The 20,689-nt window shown below is 49.1% G+C and overlaps 1 protein-coding gene across 1 annotated transcript in view; it reads right to left on the minus strand.

Moving 5' to 3' along the window:
• LOC143925134 (TGF-beta receptor type-2-like) overlaps window positions 1-14,081 on the minus strand; it is a 33,826-nt gene extending 19,745 nt beyond the window's left edge. The window contains exons 1-3 of the mRNA XM_077449749.1: window positions 12,415-14,081; window positions 11,540-11,742; window positions 3,208-4,025 (exon numbers count right to left, since the gene is read on the minus strand). Coding sequence (XP_077305875.1) covers window positions 3,208-4,025; window positions 11,540-11,742; window positions 12,415-12,746 — 1,353 coding nt within the window. The 5' untranslated portion in view covers window positions 12,747-14,081. The remainder of the gene's footprint in view (window positions 1-3,207; window positions 4,026-11,539; window positions 11,743-12,414) is intronic.
• Between the last annotated feature and the right edge of the window lie 6,608 nt (window positions 14,082-20,689).

Below are 20,689 nucleotides of genomic sequence, written 5' to 3' on the forward strand. Positions count from 1 at the left end.
CTGGCGCCGGACGCGAAGGAGGAGGGAGTCCCCTGCCCGGGCTGGATTTGGGAGTTGGCATTGGAATCGCCGCAGGATGGATCCGGCGGTCCTTAAGTGCGGCCACATGCTCGGCTTATACTAAGGTATGGCTGGAATGGCTGGCTTTGGTCCGGGAGGCGGAGGTCGGAGGTGAGGAGCGTGAGCTGAGGCTTTTGGTGTTGTATTGGGTGACCAGGAACATGGAGGAGGGGAAGTCGGTTTCGTCCATAAATAGAAAATTGACAGGGTTGGCGTTTTGGTTCAAGCTGCGGGGGATGGTGGATTGGACAAAGGATTTTTGGGTGAAACAGGCTGTCAAGGGATATCGGTTGGAGCATAAAAGTCAGGATGCGCGGCGGCCTATTACTTTTGTGAATCTTTTGGCGTTGTGCGCACAATTGGGATTGGTGTGTTCATCGCGCTTTGAAAGGTTGTTGTTTTTGGCGGCTTTTTCGCTGGCGTTTTTTGGGGCTTTCAGGATCGGGGAATTGGTGAGCCCTTCCAAGGCGGTTGGGGGTGGTTTATTGGCTCAGGATGTAGCGGTGTTCGACGATACAGTATCAGTGCTGTTGAGGAGGTCGAAAACGGACCAACGAGGAGTGGGGGTTCGTCTGTCGTTGTATGCGTTGCCGGGCTGTGTGGCATGCCCAGTTCGGGCGGTTGGAGGTTTTGTGCGGGAAAGGCCGGCAGGGGGTGGTCCTTTATTGGTTCATGCGGATGGGTCTTTCTTGTCGAAATACCAGTTTGTGGCGGTACTGCGAAAATGCTTGCAAGGGTTGGGCTTGGATAGTACAGCGTACGCTTCCCACTCCTTCCGTATCGGGGCGGCCACGGAGGCCGCCAGACGCGGGTTGGATGAAGCGGACGTGCGGAGGCTGGGGAGGTGGGAATCCAAACGATTCCGTACTTATGTTAGACCGCAGTTGGTTTGTGAATAAATAAAAAAAAAAAAAAAAAAAAAAGGGGTTTTTGTACGATGGTTAGTGAGTGATTGCTATGTTCTGTTCTGTTGTTTCAGATGGAGGGCCTCCGCGCCTCGTCTGGATCCTGGGGCATTCGTATGTGTGCTGGGGGGCCAGGAGAGGGGATGCCAGACCAGGTGGGAGACAGTTGGGGATCTCCGGGAGGGAGGCGACCATCCGGTGGCTGGGTAGGCCGGGTATGATGTGGGGCAGGGTGGTCCCAGAAGTGGAAAGATATGTTGGTTTGGACAGGCCGCCGGATGTGTTGGTCATGCATGCAGGAGGTAACGACCTGGGTGTCCGAACGGTCAGGGACCTGATCGCGGATATCAAGGCGGACCTGGTATACCTGCGCACAGCTTTCCCGGACACGTTGCTGCTGTGGTCGGACATGGTGGCGCGGACAACTTGGCGCATGGCCCGGTCTGTGTACAGACTCAATAAGGCACGGATTAGAGTCAATAAGGTGGTCGGGAGGTTTTTGGCGAAAGAAGGGGGGATGGTGATTCGCCATAGAGAATTGGAGGTCAACGTTGGCCTTTATTTAAGGGAGGATGGGGTCCATCTTACGGATGTGGGCATTGACCTTTGGTCTTTGGGGCTTCAGGAGGGCATTCAGGCGGCCCTGCGGGTGTGGAGGTGCCATCAAGGATGAGGTTTCACCCTTTCAGGCTGTGGCGGTAGTTATTTATTGGTCAGTGACGGTAGCAGTTATAGAGGTGGAAAAAGTGGGTGGGGGGCTCGTCGGTAGATGGCCCCTCCGGTGGGTACATCAAAAGTTTTGATGAATAATGGTGTTGTTGCACTGCGGGAACGGTGGTTGTCTCCGAGCGGTACAGCTGGAGGCCTATGAGGTTATGGAAAAAGTCCCGCAGTGCCCCCTGGGTGTATATAGATATATATGAATATATATATTTATAGGTATATGGTAAGAAGGAGTTTAGCTCCGTCACTGACCAATCAATCTGGTGAAACATGTTGTTTCTTGGTTATATGTTATTTAATGTTATTTATTATTAAAGTAATTTGGAGTTTTATTTTGGTTGGTTTAATAAAGGCTGTTGTGGCCAGTTTACTCCACGAGAACTGTGTGGTCTATTATTAAGGGAAAAGGGGTAGGAGTGAAGGGGCTATTTCAGCAGAGTGTACATCTGGGCTACACGGGTCAAGTCACACACGGAGGGGGGAACATGATGCTTTGGGGGTGTTTCTCTGCTAAAGGTACAGGCCGGCTTTGCCGCATTGAGGGGCCAATGGACGGGGCCATGTATTGTAAAACCTTGGATGAGAACCTTCTTCCCTCATCCAGAACACTGAAGATGGGTCATGGACGGGTCTTCCAGCATGACAATGACCCAAAACATACCACCAAGGCAACAAAGGAGTGGCACAAGAAGAAGCACATTAGGGTCATGGAGTGGCCTAACCAGTCTCCAGACCTTAATCCTATGGAGAATGTATGGAGGAGCTGAAACTTCGAGTTGCCAAGAAACCTTCAGGATTTAGAGAAGATCTGTAGAGAAGAGAGGAGCAAAATCCCTCCTGAGATGTGCGAACCTCATCACCACCTACAAGAAACGTCTGACCTCTGTGATCACCAACAAGGGCTTCTCCACCAACTACTAAGTCATGTTTTGCTTGGGGGATCAAATACTTATTTTACTCACTGAACCGCAACTCCATTTATAACATTTGTATTGTGTGTTTTTTCTGGATTTTTGGTTGATATTCTGTCTCTATCATATAAAATACACCTATGATAAAAATGATAAACCCTTCATTTCTTTCTAAGTGGGCAAACTACACAATCTGCCCCCCTCCCCCCCCCCCCCACTGTATATGTTTCAAAAGGCGAACTTATCGTCTAAGCAGCACACAAGGAAGTCTATGTTTCTCTCTAAACAATTTCTCATTTTACAATTCTCATTCTCTAATTAGCAGTTAGCACAACAAACCTTGGAAAGTTGGGCACTTGACTGGAAACCTCGGGAGAAGACCCCAGACTCTACAGGCTCTCGGCCTAGACCTGGCCCTGAAGAAGGGGGAAGTCACATCCCCAATACGCGTTGGCTGTATACTTTTATCATAACCAATAAAGACTTTAAACTGACCAGCGGTGGTCATACGACCATCTGTAACGGGTGCTCCTCCCCACAGAGACGCTCAGTGGATGGAAAGTCACATTTTGCCAATGAAAAACGATCGGTATTTACAAAAGATTTACCTGTCCGCTGTTGGCGAAGTCATCTACAGTAAGCGAGGGGTCCAATCGCAGCGCAATGCCGAAGTCGCACAGAACACACGAGGATTCATTTCTAACAAGGATGTTGGTGCTTTTGATATCCCGGTGAGCGATGGCAATCTTTGCTGCCCCGCACGGCGTGCAGTCGCTGTGCAGGTGGGCCACGCCATTGACGATGGAGCCCGCCATCTTTAACAAGGCTGACCAGCTCAGGCAGTGGTTGGACAGGTAGTCCTTCAGGTTGCCCTGGGGGTGGTAAGCCGTGATGATCCAGTACTCTTTCTGCAGGCTGCCGACTCGCTCCTCGGAGGTGATGAACTGCAGGACGTTCTCATGTTTCAGGTTGACGTCGGTGAAAATGCGGCTCTCGTACTTCCAGGATGAATATTCCTGGGAGGGGAAGATCTTCACCGCTACCGTCTCATGGTGGCCGGATTCGGTGTGCTTCAGTTTGGCTCTCCAGACTTCGGCGAACCGGCCCTTGCCGACGCGTTGGTCCAGCTCTATCGGCAGCAGCTCGGTGTTGTGGTTGATGCTGTTGGCACAGGCCACACTTATTTCTCCCTCAGAGCCGGCGGTCAGCGAAGAGGACAGTCTGTAGCCGTACTTGGCCTTCTTGCTTTGTAGCGGCACGCCGGCGCCATGCCCGGCCGTGTTCACCCATGACTTGCTCCTCTTCCTCAGTCGCTGGGTGCGATATAGGTAGAATAGGGCAGTGATCATGACTGCCAGCAGCAGAGGGGGGAGCAGGCTAATGGTGGCCACAGGAAGAGCCTCCTGGCTGTGCAGCATGGCGTATCCTGCCGAGAACAGAAAAAAATCATTTATATTGTTGCAAAAATAATATGAAATAGAAATGTGCGGGCAGGGGAGGGCTGGCAGCCTTAGGCCTGGGGGGGGGGGGGGGGGGCAAGTCCAGTTAAGTGGCCCATTGAGCCACCGAATCAGCTCACCATTCATGCCCACTTGGTTTTTCAATGCAACCTCATCAGTGCCCATTAGCTCAGCCTCATCACTGCCCATAAGTGCAGCCTCACCAGTGCCTATCAATGCAGCCTGATCAATGCCCATCAATGCAGCCTCACCAGTGTCCATAAATGCAGCCTGACTAGTGTCCATCCAATGCAGCCTGATTACTGGGGCAGGGAAAATGGGGCTGGTGGGGGTCAGCTGGGGGTATCAGGGTCTTTCACCTGGCATCTCAGCTCAGCAGGCCCTTGCATGCCATGGCCTCCTGGGGGGGGGGGGGGTGATGCTCCTGGTCCTGGGGTAAAGTTGCTGCCAGTACTGACCCAGTTACGAGTCTCGACTCCCTGGCGCTCCCCGCCTCCAAGACTACAGTTGTAGTCTCCTCCCAGCTTCCTAGAGAAGGAAAAAAAAAATGGCAGTGGGCAGCAGTCGCCTTCAACATAAGTTAGGGTGGGCTGGGAGGAAATTGCCACCCTGCCCCCCCCAGCCCAGCCTAGCCTGCCCCTGTGTGTGTGGGACAGAAAAAGGTGTCTTTGTTTCGTTTCCAATTCGTTTGTTGGGTTAATAATCTCCTTTCGTCATATTCATCATGTTAGAATGATTTGTTTTCAGAATTTAATTTGCATATTTGTTATTTTCAAATTCGAATTTGAAAATGCATTTGAACTTGAAATGGAAACATATTGCATTAAATAAAGTAAAGTATAGAATGAAATAAGATGATGATTCCTACTTAGGTTGTGTTAAAGGATATAAAAGAATAAAATAGAAAATAAAGAAATAGAATAGAATAAAACAGAATAGAAGAGAAAATATTGTATTCTATGTTTTTCTATTCCATTATTTTCTATTTTATTATTTTCTATTCTATTATTTTCTATTTTATTATTTCATAATTTATTATTTTCTATTTTATTATTTTCTATTTTATTATTTTCTATTTTATTATTTCCTATTTTATTATTTTCTATTTTATTACTTTCTATTCTATTATTTGCTGTTCTATTATTTTCTATTTTATTATTTTCTATTCTATTATTTTCTATTCTATTATTTTCTATTTTATTATTTTCTATTCTATTATTTTCTATTCTATGCTATAAAGCAGCCGAAGTAGGAATCATCATCATCCTTTTTCACTTTTATACCTTACTATATTTATTGCAATATGTTTCCATTTCAAATTCCTTTTCAAATTCATCTCTAATTCGAATTCCGATAATTTGTTAAAGTATAACTAAAGGCAAAACTTTTTTTTTTTTGTGTTGGATAGAGTACAGAGGGATTAGAACCCCTGTCAGTTTTTATTGCTGTCTAAGCCCCCCCCCGTTTAACCGGTTCCCGACCAGCTCACGCAGATATACTAGGGCACGTACAGGCAGATTAACGTACCTGAACGTTGCCCTTTAGGCCGGGTTCACACCACAGCGATGCGGGAACGCCGCGAATCCGCGGCGTTTTCCCGCATCGCACACCTCCCGCCGGCAGTTCACACTGCCCTATGCAGACGGCTGGGAGTGTCAATGAAATGTTAATGACACCCCCAGATCCGTCCGCATATCGCAGTGCGATCTGCAGACTCGCACAGGAATCGGATCGCATGGTGTGAATACCCATGCGATCCGATTCTGCTGCGGACCAAAAAAAGGGTCCCGTGCGAGTTTGCTGCGGGAGCGCTGCGAATTCAGCCATACTATCTGTATACTATCTGTATACTATCTGTATGGCTGAACTCGCATCGCTACGGAGATCGGATGTGATTTGCACTGCAGTGCGGTGCGAATCACATCCGGATCTCCCCCCCCGCAGCAGTGTGAACCTGGCCTTAAGAAGCGGCTCTGGAGCCCCGTGACAGCGATCGTGGGTCCTGCTGACCCGATGTCCGCGGGGGATCTTCTCACGGTGAGGAAGAACGGGGAGATGCTAATGTAAACAACCATCTCCCCGTTTTGTCTAGTGACAGCGTCACTGATCTCTGCTCCCTGTGATCGGGAGCGGTGATCAGTGACGTGTCACACACAGCCCCTCCCCCCCACAGTTAGAAACACTCCCTAGGACATACTTAAACCCTACAGTGCCGCCTAGTGGTTAACCCCTTCACTGCCAGTCACATTTACACAGTAACCAATGCAATGGTCCCCAAAAAACTGTGTCAAAATTGTCCGATGTGTCCGCCATAATGTCGCAGTCACGATAAAAATCGGCGATCGCCGCCATTACTAGTAAAAAAAATTAAAAAAAATTATCAATAAAAATGCCATAAAATTATCCCCTATTTTGTAGGCACTATAACTTTTGCGTAAACCAATCAATAAAAGTTTTTATTGCGATATTTTTTTTTTTTTTTTACCAAAATTATGTAGAAGAATACGTATCGGCCTAAACTGAGGAAAAAAAAATGTTTTTTTATATATTTTTTGGGGATATTTATTATAGCAAAAAGTAAAAAAAATTTGTTTTTTTTTCAAAATTGTCGCTCTTTTTTTGTTTATAGCGCAAAAAGAAAAAGAAAAACCGCAGAGGTGATCAAATACCACCAAAAGAAAGCTCTATTTGTGGTAGAAAAAAAAGGACGTCAATTTCGTTTGGGTGCAACGTCGCACGACCGCGCAAATTGTCAGTTAAAGCGACGCAGTTCCGAATCGCAAAAAAATGCTCTGGTCAGGAAGGGGGTAAAATCGCCCTGGGGCTAAAGCAGTTACGGAGATTGCCCCTCTCTATTTGTCCTGATTACCATTATCATTGAAAGATGAAGTAAAGGAAAACCCCAAATTTTGGGTTGTCCCCCCAGAAAAGTAATAGAAGGGAAATGTAGTTCTGGTGACCTGGGGAGTCCCCAATGAATTCCTTTTAATTTGCAGGGATTTCCTCTCACTTCCTGTTTGGCTATGGGACAGGAAGTGACGGTATATTGGAGCAATGGCACACAGATGTTGAAAAAAAAAAAAAATCTGACAGGAGTTATAACCCTCCTTTACTCTATCCAAAATAAAAAATAAGTTTTGCCTACACAGTAATACCTCGGATTGCGAGTATTTCGGTTAATGAGCTATTATTTTTTTTAAACCCTGACTCGGTTTGCAAGTGTTGCCGCTCGCAAAATGAGCAGGATTCAAGCCTCTGCGGTCTGCAGTACTGCATTTGGCCAGAGGTGCAGGGGCGCCAGTGACACTCGGAGCCGCGCGGATGCACTCGGAAACACTCTGTTCCTGGGCTTTTCCGAGCCTCTACGAGTATGTCTGAGTGTCTCCGGCGCCCCCGCACCTCTGGCCAAATGCGGTACTGCATACAATAGAAGTCACTGTGAAACAAATTATCGGAGTTTCCATTGACTTCTATGGGGAAACTCGCTTTGATATAGGAGTGTTTGGATTACAAGCCTTCTCCTGGAAGGAATTATGCTCGTAGTCCGAGGTTCCACTGTAGTTCTACTTTAAGTAAAAATGTATTTTACATTAGTTTCAAATCCATTACTATTGTGATTCAGAAATTCTGATACATCCAAATCCCCGAATGACGAACATTTCATCTGAGTTGCGATTTGTGACGCAGAATTTCTCATGTCGTCTGGTATGAAAGTCTAATTCTAGACAGAAGATTTCACATTATGGAACCTCCGTCAGATTTCGTCTCTTTTGGGGAGATTTTCCCAACAGGAAGTGATAGGAAATCTCCCCGTGTGCGACACAGAGATCAACTAAAACTCATTTTTGGTAGAGTGGGGGGGGGGGCACCTTCCTGCCCCGGGTAAGGCACAGAGGGGTATTTGAGGTTTCTGGTGTTCTTATTTCGGATGGAGATCGGCCACAGCGGCAGATTGTATAAAAAATGAGGCGGGACGGTTCCCATCTCCTTCTCTCCGAATATATTCTCTAGAAATACTCGGCGCTCGCTCCTTTCATGTCCTCTATTCCTGGAAATTCCGGTTGTTGGAGCAAAAATCTCCAGCTCAGCCTTCCCAGAGCTTCTGCCAAAATAAATAGGAGGGAGAGGAGGAGGGCAGCAAGGATGGGGGGGCGCTCAGGGACTGGGGGGGCAGGGAAGACAGGAGGCTTAGTGATGGGGGGGCTCAGAGCAAGGAGACAGAGAGGACAGGAGGCTCAGTGATCTGGGGGGCAGGGAGGACAAGAGGCCCAGTGATCTGGGAGGGAGATGGAGAATGGGAGACTCACAGCAAGGGGGAAGTGAGGACAGGAGGCTCAGTGATTTGGGGGGGGGGGAGAAACAGGAGGCTCAGAAAGCAAGGGGACAGTACAGTAATCTGGGGGGGGGGCAGTGAGGACAGGAGGCTCAGAAAGCAAGGGGGTAGTAATCTGGGGGGGGGGGGGCAGTGAGGACAGGAGGCTCAGAGAGCAAGGAGGGGCAGGGAGAATGGGAGGGGGGGGGGCCTCAGAGTAAGGGGGCAGTGAGGACAGGAGTCTCAGTGGTTCGGGGGCAGGGAGAAATGGAGGCTCAGTTATCTGGGGGGCAGGGAGGACAAGAGGCCCAGTGATCTGGGGGGGAGATGGAGAATGGGGGACTCACAGCAAGGGGGAAGTGAGGACAGGAGGCTCATAAAGCAGGGTATCAATTGCTGGGTGACCCTGTAACCAAGGTGGCAGTGAGAATGGGGGGCTCAGTGATCGGGGTAAGTGAGGACAGAAGGTACAAGGGGGCTCTTCTTGTGCAGGTTCTGATATCCTGGTCCTTACTGCACAACTGTTGGAACAGGCATTCGGGACGGGAACAGACATACGAGATGGGAACAGACATACAGGATGGAAACAGGCATTCGGGACGGGAACAGACATACGAGATGGGAACAGACATACAGGATGGAAACAGGCATTCGGGACGGGAACAGACTTACAGGACAGAAACAGGCATTTGGGACAGAAACAGGCATTCGGGACGGGAACAGACATACAAGATGGGAACAGACTTACAGGACAGAAACAGGCATTCGGGACGGGAACAGGCATTTGGGATGGGGACAAGCATTCGGGTCGGGAACGGGCATTCGGGACAGGAACGGGCAAAGAGGACGGGGACGGGCATTCGGGGAGGGAACAGGCATTCGAGACGGGAACAGACATACGGGACGGGGACAGGCATTCGGGATGGGAACAGACATATACGGGACGGGCATTCGGAACGGGAACAGACATTTGGGACGGGCATTCAGGACAGGGACAGGCATTCGGCACGGGAACAGACTTACAGGATGGAAACAGACATACGGGATGGGGAACAGGCATTCGGGACGGGAACAAGCATTTTGGACAGGGACAAGCATTCGGGATGGGAACGGGCATTCGGGACAGGAACGGGCATACAGGACGGGGACAGGCATTCGGGGTGGGAACAGGCATTCGAGACGGGAACAGACATATGAGACGGGGACAGGCATTCGGGACGGGAGCAGACATAGGGGACAGGAACAGATATACAGGACGGGAACAGGCATACGGGACAGGAACAGACATACAGGATGGGAAAAGACATACAGGACGGAAACAGACATACGGGATGGGGACAGGCATTCGGGACGGGAACAGGCATTTGGGATGGGGACGGGCATTTGGGATGGGGACGGGCATTCGGGACAGGAACGGGCATACGGGACGGGGACAGGCATTCGGGACGGAAACAGACGTATGGGATGGGGACAGATGTACGGGACAGGGACAGGCATACGGGACGGGGACAGGCATATGGGACGGGGACAGGCATACGGGACGGGGACAGGCATACGGGACGGGGGACAGGCATACGGGACGGGAACAGGCATAATGGGACGGGGACAGACGTACGGGACGGGGACAGGCATACGGGACGGGGACAGGCATACGGGACGGGGACAGGCATACGGGACGGGGACAGGCATACGGGACGGGAACAGACTTACAGGACAGAAACAGGCATTTGGGACAGAAACAGGCATTCGGGACGGGAACAGACATACGAGATGGGAACAGACTTACAGGACAGAAACAGGCATTCGGGACGGGAACAGGCATTTGGGATGGGGACAAGCATTCGGGTCGGGAACGGGCATTCGGGACAGGAATGGGCAAAGAGGACGGGGACGGGCATTCGGGGAGGGAACAGGCATTCGAGACGGGAACAGACATACGGGACGGGGACAGGCATTCGGGATGGGAACAGACATATACGGGACGGGCATTCGGAACGGGAACAGACATTTGGGACGGGCATTCAGGACAGGGACAGGCATTCGGCACGGGAACAGACTTACAGGATGGAAACAGACATACGGGATGGGGAACAGGCATTCGGGACGGGAACAAGCATTTTGGACAGGGACAAGCATTCGGGATGGGAACGGGCATTCGGGACAGGAACGGGCATACAGGACGGGGACAGGCATTCGGGGTGGGAACAGGCATTCGAGACGGGAACAGACATATGGGACGGGGACAGGCATTCGAGACGGGAACAGACATATGGGACGGGGACAGGCATTCGGGACGGGAACAGGCATTTGGGATGGGGACGGGCATTTGGGATGGGGACGGGCATTCGGGACAGGAACGGGCATACGGGACGGGGACAGGCATTCGGGACGGAAACAGACGTATGGGATGGGGACAGATGTACGGGACAGGGACAGGCATACGGGACGGGGACAGGCATATGGGACGGGGACAGGCATACGGGACGGGGACAGGCATACGGGATGGGGGACAGGCATACGGGACGGGAACAGGCATAATGGGACGGGGACAGACGTACGGGACGGGGACAGGCATATGGGACGGGGACAGGCATACGGGACGGGGACAGGCATACGGGACGGGGACAGGCATACGGGACGGGGACAGGCATACGGGACGGGGACAGGCATACGGGATGGGGACAGGCATACGGGACAGGGACAGGCATACGGGACGGGGACAGGCATTCGGGACGGGAACAGGCATTTGGTATGGGGACAAGCATTCGGCATACAGGATGGGGGTTTAACATTGTCAGACATCACTGGCTGCGTGCTTGCTCCAGGTCAGTGACTCTCTAGGCAACTGACACATTTCTATCCTCATACATTCCTTCTAGCCATCATTTATGGAATTTCCTCTGGCACAAGATAAACATTGTGAGGATGATGATGAAGATGAGGGGGTGCGGAGGAGGAGGAGGAGGAGGAGAGGGACGACCATGGATCTTATTTATGATGAATTACAAAGTGTCGTTACTTTGGCAACAAAAAAAATCAAGTTTCTGTACACAGTGGAATATAAATCCTGAATGGTGGCCTTTAGATAATGCACTTTACTCTGATTTGGGGGTGTAACTTTCCTCAGAGGCCGGGCCCAGAGCAGCTCCGCCCCCGCAGAGCCCTTACCATCCGAAGCGTTGTAGAAGATGAGCTTGTCGTTGCATTCCTGCTCGTCCACACAGCCGCAGATGTACAGGCGGCCAGTCTGGGAGGGCATGGCCTGCATCACACACCTGGCCGAGTTATAACTGGGCACCAGGACGTTCTCCAATGGGAGGAGAGGGTGATGGCACATGGACGTGACCCGCACGCTGTCATTATCCTGCTTCCTGCAAATAGGAGACGGGTGTAATTAGTACCTGTCACATGACAACACAAAATCTGATTTTATAGGCGAGGGTCAGTGTTGTATAAGGGGCACTATATATGCTTCTGCAATTTGGTGTTCATTCCAGCAACGCACATCAACGCACGTTTAGTCATTTTAAATAGCTCCTCAAAGCACTAAGGCACTCACATGACAATGTACCGTAAGTACCGTGTATTGTGGTGTGCTGCATTGCCAGATATGGTGCATGTTCATTTGAATGGGCTGCTAACACAACGCATGTTAACACGTGAAAAATAAAAGGCATCTGGGCTACTCTTTGAGGACACCTGGTGCCAAATGCCAAGACAGAGCTCATCATATACCCTGCACCCTCAAGGCAGACCAGGAGTTCCCGCCTTGGACCTCTCAGCTAACGCATTTCGCCCACGAGACTGGACTTAATAGGTAAAAGATTCAGCCAAAACCTGTGGGTGAAATGCGTCAGTGAGGGTCCCAGGCCGGAACTCCCTGTCTGTCTGCCGCGATAAATTTCAAGGCATTACAGTATATGAAATGCTGTCGGCTATGTTCTCTTTTCCCCTTTACGTGCTGGTTATGGCAGATCAATGGGCGCCTTATATTCGGTTATCGGGCCCCCTTATATCCCCGGTGCCAGCTCCCTCCACCTTACCAGACGGTGGCGCAGATCTCCTCGGCACTATCACAGTACGAGCTCAGGCTGCAGTTGGTGAAGCAGACGGCGCCATCGCAGATGGGGTGGGAGTTGTCGCACCATTTGCAGACGTTGGTCATGGCGTTGCGGTAGGCGTCGGCGCCCATCGCCACTAATGGAAACAACGAGAGAAAACCAATAAATGGCTGAACAAGACTTCTCACTGGGAGATCTCTGGGATGATGGAGAAGTACATTGGTGGGAATGGTGAATAGTCCTTTATATGGCCCCTTCCATCCATTGTGGGGCGGTAGCACGTGCACGCGCACACGCACACGCACACCGTTCATTTCTGTTGGACTTCCAACACACAACAATCCACCCAAACTGGAGAAGAACCTTTATTGCCAATAACGTCACTGTGATGTACATACAATGTTCCCAACTGCGAGTCAGGGTGCATTTGGCAAGGAACGCTGGGGTGACACTGAAAATGTACCGCCAGTTGTGCTTTATCTGGAGCTACCCTACATTGTGTTGACACATTAAAACACACATCTTACCATACGTTATTCCACCAAATAGTTGTGAAACCCCCTTAAGGGGAGGGCAGTTTGTGTGCAGTCCAGTGCCTAACAAGCCTCTGAAAGGAGGAAGCCAGCGCAATTGTGGAGACAGGTGCTGGCAGAATAGAGCTTTTCCCCGCCCAGACCCTCCTTGGTCTGAAGTGTTTCACCTGACAAGGGCTTAATTGTACAACCTTTAAGATTAAGCCCTTGTCAGTGTGAAAACTGCTTACATTGGTGGACAGTGTAGAAGTAACCCTTTACATTGGTGGTCAGTGTAGAAGTAACCCTTTACATTTGTGGTCAATATAGAAGAGATCCCTTTTTACATTGGCGGTGGTTCTAGAAGTGACGTTTTTACTCATTGGTCAGTGCAGAAGTGACCTTTTGTATACGTGGCCAATGTAACCTCCTATATTGGTGGTTGGTGTAGAAATGACCCCTTACTTTGGTGACCTCAGTAGAAGTGACTCCTTAAATTGCTGGTTAGTGCAGGTGGGAAATCAATTAATCAACACCGACTGCTCAAGAAGGCCCAGAATCTCAGAAGAAACACACAGCACCCTGCCTGGGGAGGAACCTTTAGTAAATTCAGGAGGAGCCTCTAGAACTCTCAGAAAGAAACCCTAGTAACCACAGAAGGAACCTCTAACATCCTCAGGGAGAACCCATAGTAACCTCAGGAGGAACCTGTAGCACTCTCAGAAGAAACATCTGATAACCTCAGGAGGAATCTCTAGCACCTTAGGGAGGAACCCCCAATACCCTCAGAAGGAACCCCTAGTAAACTCAGGAGGAACCCCTAAGAACCTCAGGAGGAACCCCTAAGAACCTCAAGCGGAACCTGTAGCACCCTCAGGATGAACTGCTAGCAACCCCAGGAGGAACATCTGGTAGCCTCAGGAGGAATCCCTAGTAACCTCAAAAGGAATCCTTAGCGTCCTCAGAAAGAACACCTAGTAACCTCAGGAGGAACCAAAAATAACTTAAGGAGTAACTTGCAGCACTTAGGATGAATTGCTATTAACCTCAGGAGGAAACTCTAACATCCTCAGGGAGAACCCATAGTAACCTTGGAAGAACCTCTATCCCCTCAAGGAGGAACACTAGTCTCTTCAGAAGCAAGTGTTAGGCCGCGTACACACGCGCGGACTGTTTGCCCAACCTTGTTCGTCAAACAGTTTCGGCAAACAGTCCGCTCAAAATTTGCATGAGCGGACTTGCCCACACACGAGCGGACTGTTTCAACGAACTGTTTGCCAAACAGTCCGCTCAACTTTTGAAATGAACGGACTCGCCCACGTAAGGCGGAGGCAAATCCGCCCATTTCGAGCGCGTGTACAGGTAGGCGGGGCCCGCGAAGGAGACGTCGTGGGCTCCGCCGCCTGGAATGGGCTTAAAGGGGAACCCCAACGCCGAAAAAAATCGGCGTGGGGGTTCCCCCAAAGTCCACACCAGACCCTTGTCCGAGCACGCTACCCGGCCGGCCAGGAAAGGGGGGCGAGCGAGCGCGCCCCCCCTCCTGAGCCGTACCAGGCCGCGTGCCCTCAACATGGGGGGTGCCTTGGGGAAGGGGGGGCCGCGCGGCCCCCCCACCCCAAAGCACCTTGTCCCCATGTTGATGAGGACAAGGGCCTCTTCCCGACAACCCTGGCCGTTGGTTGTCGGGGTCTGCGGGCGGGGGGCTTATCGGAATCCGGGAGCCACCTTTAAGAAGGGGGCCCCCGGATACCGGCCCCCCACCCTATGTGAATGAGTATGGGGTACAATGTACCCCTACCCATTCACCTGTGAAATAAAGTACAAAAAAAAACACAACACAGGGGAAAAAATATTTTATTGCACAGCTCCGGGGGTCTTCCGCCTTCGGGGGTCTTCTCGCCGGACTCCTCCGCTATGTGTGTGTAGCTCTTTTGCTAGCGGAGGAGTCCGGCTTTCTTCCTCCCCGCCGCCGGCCTCTTCTCCCGACTTCGGGGGTCTTGTCCCCCTCTTCGGTTCTTCTGCCGGGCCACCGCGCCTTCTTATAGCTCTTTTGCAGGCGGTGGCCCGGTCTTCTGTCGCCGCTGCCTTCCGTTCTTCTGTCGCCGCCTTCGGTTCTTCTGCCGGGCCACCGCGCCTTCTTGTAGTTCTTTTACAGGCGGTGGCCCGGTCTTCTGTCGCCGCTGTCGCTGTCGCCGCCTTCCGTTCTTGTTCTTCTTCTTGTTGTTCTTCTTCTTCTCCAGGCGATGTTGACACGTCGCTCCCTCCGGCCGGAATGCCAGAGCCGCGCTGTGCGGTCACTTATATAGTGACAATGGGGCGGGGTCACATGGTATATGTCACATGGGTTGGTCACATGGGTTGATGTCACATGGGGACTATGACATCGTAAGGGGGCGGGGTCACCATGTGACCAACCCATGTGACATATACCATGTGACACCGCCCCATTGTCACTATATAAGTGGCAGCGGAGCGTGTCCCTGGCATTCCGGCCGGAGGGAGCGACGTGTCAACATCGCCTGGAGAAGAAGAAGAACAACAAGAAGAAGAACAAGAACGGAAGGCGGCGACAGAAGACCGGGCCACCGCCTGTAAAAGAGCTACAAGAAGGCGCGGTGGCCCGGCAGAAGAACCGAAGGCGGCGACAGAAGAACGGAAGGCAGCGGCGACAGAAGACCGGGCCACCGCCTGCAAAAGAGCTACAAGAAGGCGCGGTGGCCCGGCAGAAGAACCGAAGAGGGGGACAAGACCCCCGAAGTCGGGAGAAGAGGCCGGCGGCGGGGAGGAAGAAAGCCGGACTCCTCCGCTAGCAAAAGAGCTACACACACATAGCGGAGGAGTCCGGCGAGAAGACCCCCGAAGACGGAAGACCCCCGGAGCTGTGCAATAAAATATTTTTTCCCCTGTGTTGTGTTTTTTTTTGTACTTTATTTCACAGGTGAATGGGTAGGGGTACATTGTACCCCATACTCATTCACATAGGGTGGGGGGCCGGTATCCGGGGGCCCCCTTCTTAAAGGTGGCTCCCGGATTCCGATAAGCCCCCCGCCCGCAGACCCCGACAACCAACGGCCAGGGTTGTCGGGAAGAGGCCCTTGTCCTCATCAACATGGGGACAAGGTGCTTTGGGGTGGGGGGGCCGCGCGGCCTGGTACGGGCCTGGTACGGCCCCCCATGTTGAGGGCACGCGGCCTGGTACGGCTCAGGAGGGGGGGCGCGCTCGCTAGCCCCCCTTTCCTGGCCGGCCGGGTAGCGTGCTCGGACAAGGGTCTGGTGTGGACTTTGGGGGAACCCCCACGCCGATTTTTTTCGGCGTTGGGGTTCCCCTTTAAGCCCATTCCAGGCGGCGGAGCCCGCGACGTCTCCTTCGCGGGCCCCGCCTACCTGTACACGCGCTCGAAATGGGCGGACTTTCCGAGCGGGAACAGTCCGCTCATTTCGAAAGTACAGCGGACAGGCCCACACACGGGCGGACTGTTCGCTCAAACACAGTTTCAGCGGACAGTTTTTCGGAATTTCCGAAAGACTTTGTCCGTCCAACTGTCCGCTGAAACTGTCCGCTGAAAGCCCACACACGAGCGGACTGTCCGCCCAAACACTGTTCAGCGGACAAGGTTGGGCGAACAGTCCGCCCGTGTGTACGCGGCCTTAGCGTCCTCAGAGGGAACCACTAAACAGTAACCTCAGGAGGAACCACTAATAATTTCAGGATGAACCACTAGTAACCTAACGAGGTACATCTAGTAGCCTCAGGAGGAATCTCTAGTGGTTTTAGGAGGAACCCCCTAGTACTCCTAGAAGGAACTCTTAGCATCCTCAGAAGGAACCCCTTGTAACCTCAGGAGGAACCTGTAGCACTCTCAGAAGAAACATCTGATAACCTCAGATCTGAGGAATCTCTAGCACCTTAGGGAGGAATTCCCAATACCCTCAGAAGGAACCCCTAGTGAACTCAGGAGGAACCCCTAAGAACCTCAGGAGGAACCCCTAAGAACCTCAAGCGGAACCTGTAGCACCCTCAGGATGAACTGCTAGCAACCCCAGGAGGAACATCTAGTAACCTCAGGAGGAATCTCTAGCACCTTAGGGAGGAACCCCCAATACCCTCAGAAGGAACCCCTAGTGAACTCAGGAGGAACCCCTAAGAACCTCAAGCGGAACCTGTAGCACCCTCAGGATGAACTGCTAGCAACCCCAGGAGGAACATCTAGTAACCTCAGGAGGAATCCCTAGTAACCTCAAAAGGAACTCTTAGTGTCCTCAGAAGGAACACCTAGTAACCTCAGGAGGAACCCCAAATAACTTCAGGAGTAACTTGCAGCACTTAGGATGAATACCTCAGGGGGAAACTCTAGCGCCCTCAGGAGGAGCCCCAGAGGAGAAACACTGCTCTAGATCAATCCTAAACTGGGGACATTGATCTGCCAGCATTGTTTGTCCTCTGATAATCTCCCTCCTGGCACAGGTCTCCTCTCTGTGGCTCCATTATAAAGAGTTGTTTTCATCTTATAATTAGTTTTTCGTTTCTTCCAAGCGTTTCTCGGCTCTTCCACGCTGTTTGTTTGAAGTCTCATTCTGGTAACATCTGGGCTGTAGCTGTCAGGCCTGTGTGGTCATAAGAAACCGCAGAGGCATTAATCTGGAAAAGTGTTCAGCTGGGTTTAATCAGAATATTGATGAGGATGTGGCTAGATTATAAACGCTGTCAATTAACCCTTCGTAAGGCTGCGAGGAGCTCCGCCTTCCGGGAACGGTCCAGTGCTGTCATTGGCGCTATACCTATATATAGAAGTGTGTCTCCAGGGACTTAATAGATTAAAGGTGTTGTTATAACCTGATATATAAGTGACAATGTGCAATATGCTATTCCAATAAAAAATATGTAGGTAAAAATTGAAAAACGTGTAAATAAAATTATTTGTCACATTGATAGATATTTGCCAGCGTGCTGGCTGTGAAATGAAATTATGTGCAAAACCATAAATAAGTGATCACTTCTTATCTGAAACATATAAATACCCAAAACATATAAAGTGCTGCTGCTAAGTCTGCTTAATATATAGTGACAAGTATGAAATATGAACGCAGGTTTACCAAACTATAAAAATTTAAAGTGCACAAATGTGACGGTAGAATATGCATGCAATAATAAAATACACAATAAAAATATGATAGATATCAGTACATCAAATGGAACATGCCAAAAATGGGAGTGAAAAAAGTGAAAAAAATTAAAAAAGGTAAAAATGGAAATATTGAATATTAGTCCAAGAAAATAAAAATGTATAAAAAAAAGTATAAAAAGAATATATATGGAAAAGAGCAAGAAGTCTCTGGTGCAGTGCGGTAAATGTGGTTTTTTCCGTGAATAAAAGGAGGGGATGTGATAGATTCAAATCTATTCTTCATGCATTGTGGACACTTCTAGGTTGTACTCTCACCAGAAAAGTAACCCCATCCGGGGAGGATCAGCCTTCACAGTATGAGCTACTGTGTCGCTCTCTGGCTTGCTTCCAGTGGACTGCTGGGGATCCCTCGTTATTTCCCGGTGGAGTGTGCCACAGTATGTATATGTTAAAAGAGAGGACCATCCATAGTGTGATACCGTATAAAACAATTTATTAATCATATGCTTAAAACTACTCACAATTCTTGATATAGGTAATGGCATAAAAGGTTTGCTGTATGAGAAGTGAGGAAGCTGCTGCGAGCGTTCCGTTCGGCTTCCACGCCGTTTGTGTTGAAAGTGTGTGTTCGATAAGCCACGCCCTACGCGTTTCGTCACTAGGACGTCATCTGGAGCGGCCATCTTCACACACCTTACGCTCTATATAGAGCACAATACATCTACAGCGCATGCGCGGGCGAACGCCGCCATTTTGGATATGGGAATGCCCTTATGTCGAATAAAGCGCTGCGGTGATTGTGTTCCTGCTACTATCCTTTGGTGTATTCTGCAATTTAACCCACCGGAGGTTTTTCAAAGCCTCCTAATCATGTGTGTACATATTCATGTATATATGCCTATTCTTTATACTAAAACCAAAGTTATGATTACAGACTAATAAAATATGAATATAAATATGAAAATACAGAGAAAATGCAAATAAAAATGACATTAACGATAAACAGACCATGCTATAAAAAGTAGAGTACAGATGCCAATAATAAAATATAAAAAAAAAAAATTTAAAAAAATTATTAAAAACTTAAACGGATAATACTTAGATTTGGTTATGTGATGCAAAGGGGAGGAAGTATGTTGTGAATAGGAATGTTCATTCCTTAGCAGCATAAAGTATATCTGGGCAAAAATTAAGGATGCATGTGTGTATTGAAGGATTGGATTAGGATGAGGTGAATGAAATTTACTTAGTATAAGATGTTTGGACTTTCCGACTACTTAAGTTATATAAAACCCTATGTTCACACATATATACACACATATATATATATATATATACGTATGTGCAAAGAGAGGAATGTTTCAAGGTTGGAAGTGCCCCTCCACAATTATTGTTTTTTATATTGAATAATGGGTTGGGATGTTGTTTTGTCGAATAGATGACATTCGACCCTCAGTACTACAGGCTTCTTTCGATCCAAATTCGACCTTTCTTTAATGTTTGAATGGTAGTTTGTGTTAAGTGGAGCATTCGGCCTAAAATGCTGTGGACTATATTCGATCACAAATTCGACACTAAGTAATATATTATACCTTTGGTAATATTGTAGATAGAATTACATATGATCTGGATGAATTATTAAAAAATTAATTAAAAATTAATAAAAATTGATTAAAAATTTAAATTGTTGGAGATTTAAAAGTATTTTTTCAAAAAAAATTTTTTGGAAAGAATTTTGAATTAAAAATTAAAAATTAAAAATTAGTTATAAAACAATTCAAATCCAGGTCTATGTTCATTCCTGCTGGGTGTAGGCTTTCTAAATTAAAGATCCACCTTGTTTCATTCTGTGAAATCTTTTTAGTCATGTCTTCTCCTCTCCAGTGTCCCTTCACTTTGTCAATGGCATAAAAAATCATTTGATTGGGATCTTGGTTATGAAAATCTCTAAAATGCCTCGAGACACTGTGTTTATCATATCCTTTCTTAATATTTTTGATGTGTTCACTGATTCTTATATGTAGTTCCCGTGTTGTTCTTCCTACATATTGTTTGCGGCACGGACATTCTATAACGTATGTCACATGCGTGCTTTTACAGGAAATCAGTTCTTTTATGAGGAATTCCCTTCCATTGGTAGCTGACATGAATTTGGTGGTTTTTCTTTGGGTTTTTTTGCTTTTGCGACATGGGAGACACTGTCCACATTTGAAGAAGCCTTTCAGGTGTTTACTGATTTTTATGTGTCGTGGGGGATCGATAGTATTTTTAACTAATTTGTTTCTTAGTAGTGATGGACGAACTTCCGACGGGACGTTTCGCGAACGCGAAATGCGAACGGACCCAAACGTTCGCGAAACCGACCGTTCGCCGCGGGCCCCATTGACTTCAATGGGAGGCGAACTTTGCAAACCTTCATGTCGAATTTGCGGCCACGTGGTAATTATTAGGGGGTAAAACGTAGTCCCACCATCTGGACAATGACATAATACATGTATGAGGTGAATTTGGGATCGATAACTACAAGCATTTTTATTTTATTTGGGAAATTGTTCTAACAATTCAGGACTATGGAGCTAATGAAGGCAATGGAGGAGAGGGAAGGTCAGGGACCAGGGT

This window comes from Lithobates pipiens, unplaced genomic scaffold (genome assembly GCF_037356315.1).
Source record: "Lithobates pipiens isolate NorthernLeopardFrog02 unplaced genomic scaffold, aLitPip1_a1.2 Scaffold_22, whole genome shotgun sequence".
In the NCBI taxonomy this organism is placed as follows: domain Eukaryota; kingdom Metazoa; phylum Chordata; class Amphibia; order Anura; family Ranidae; genus Lithobates; species Lithobates pipiens.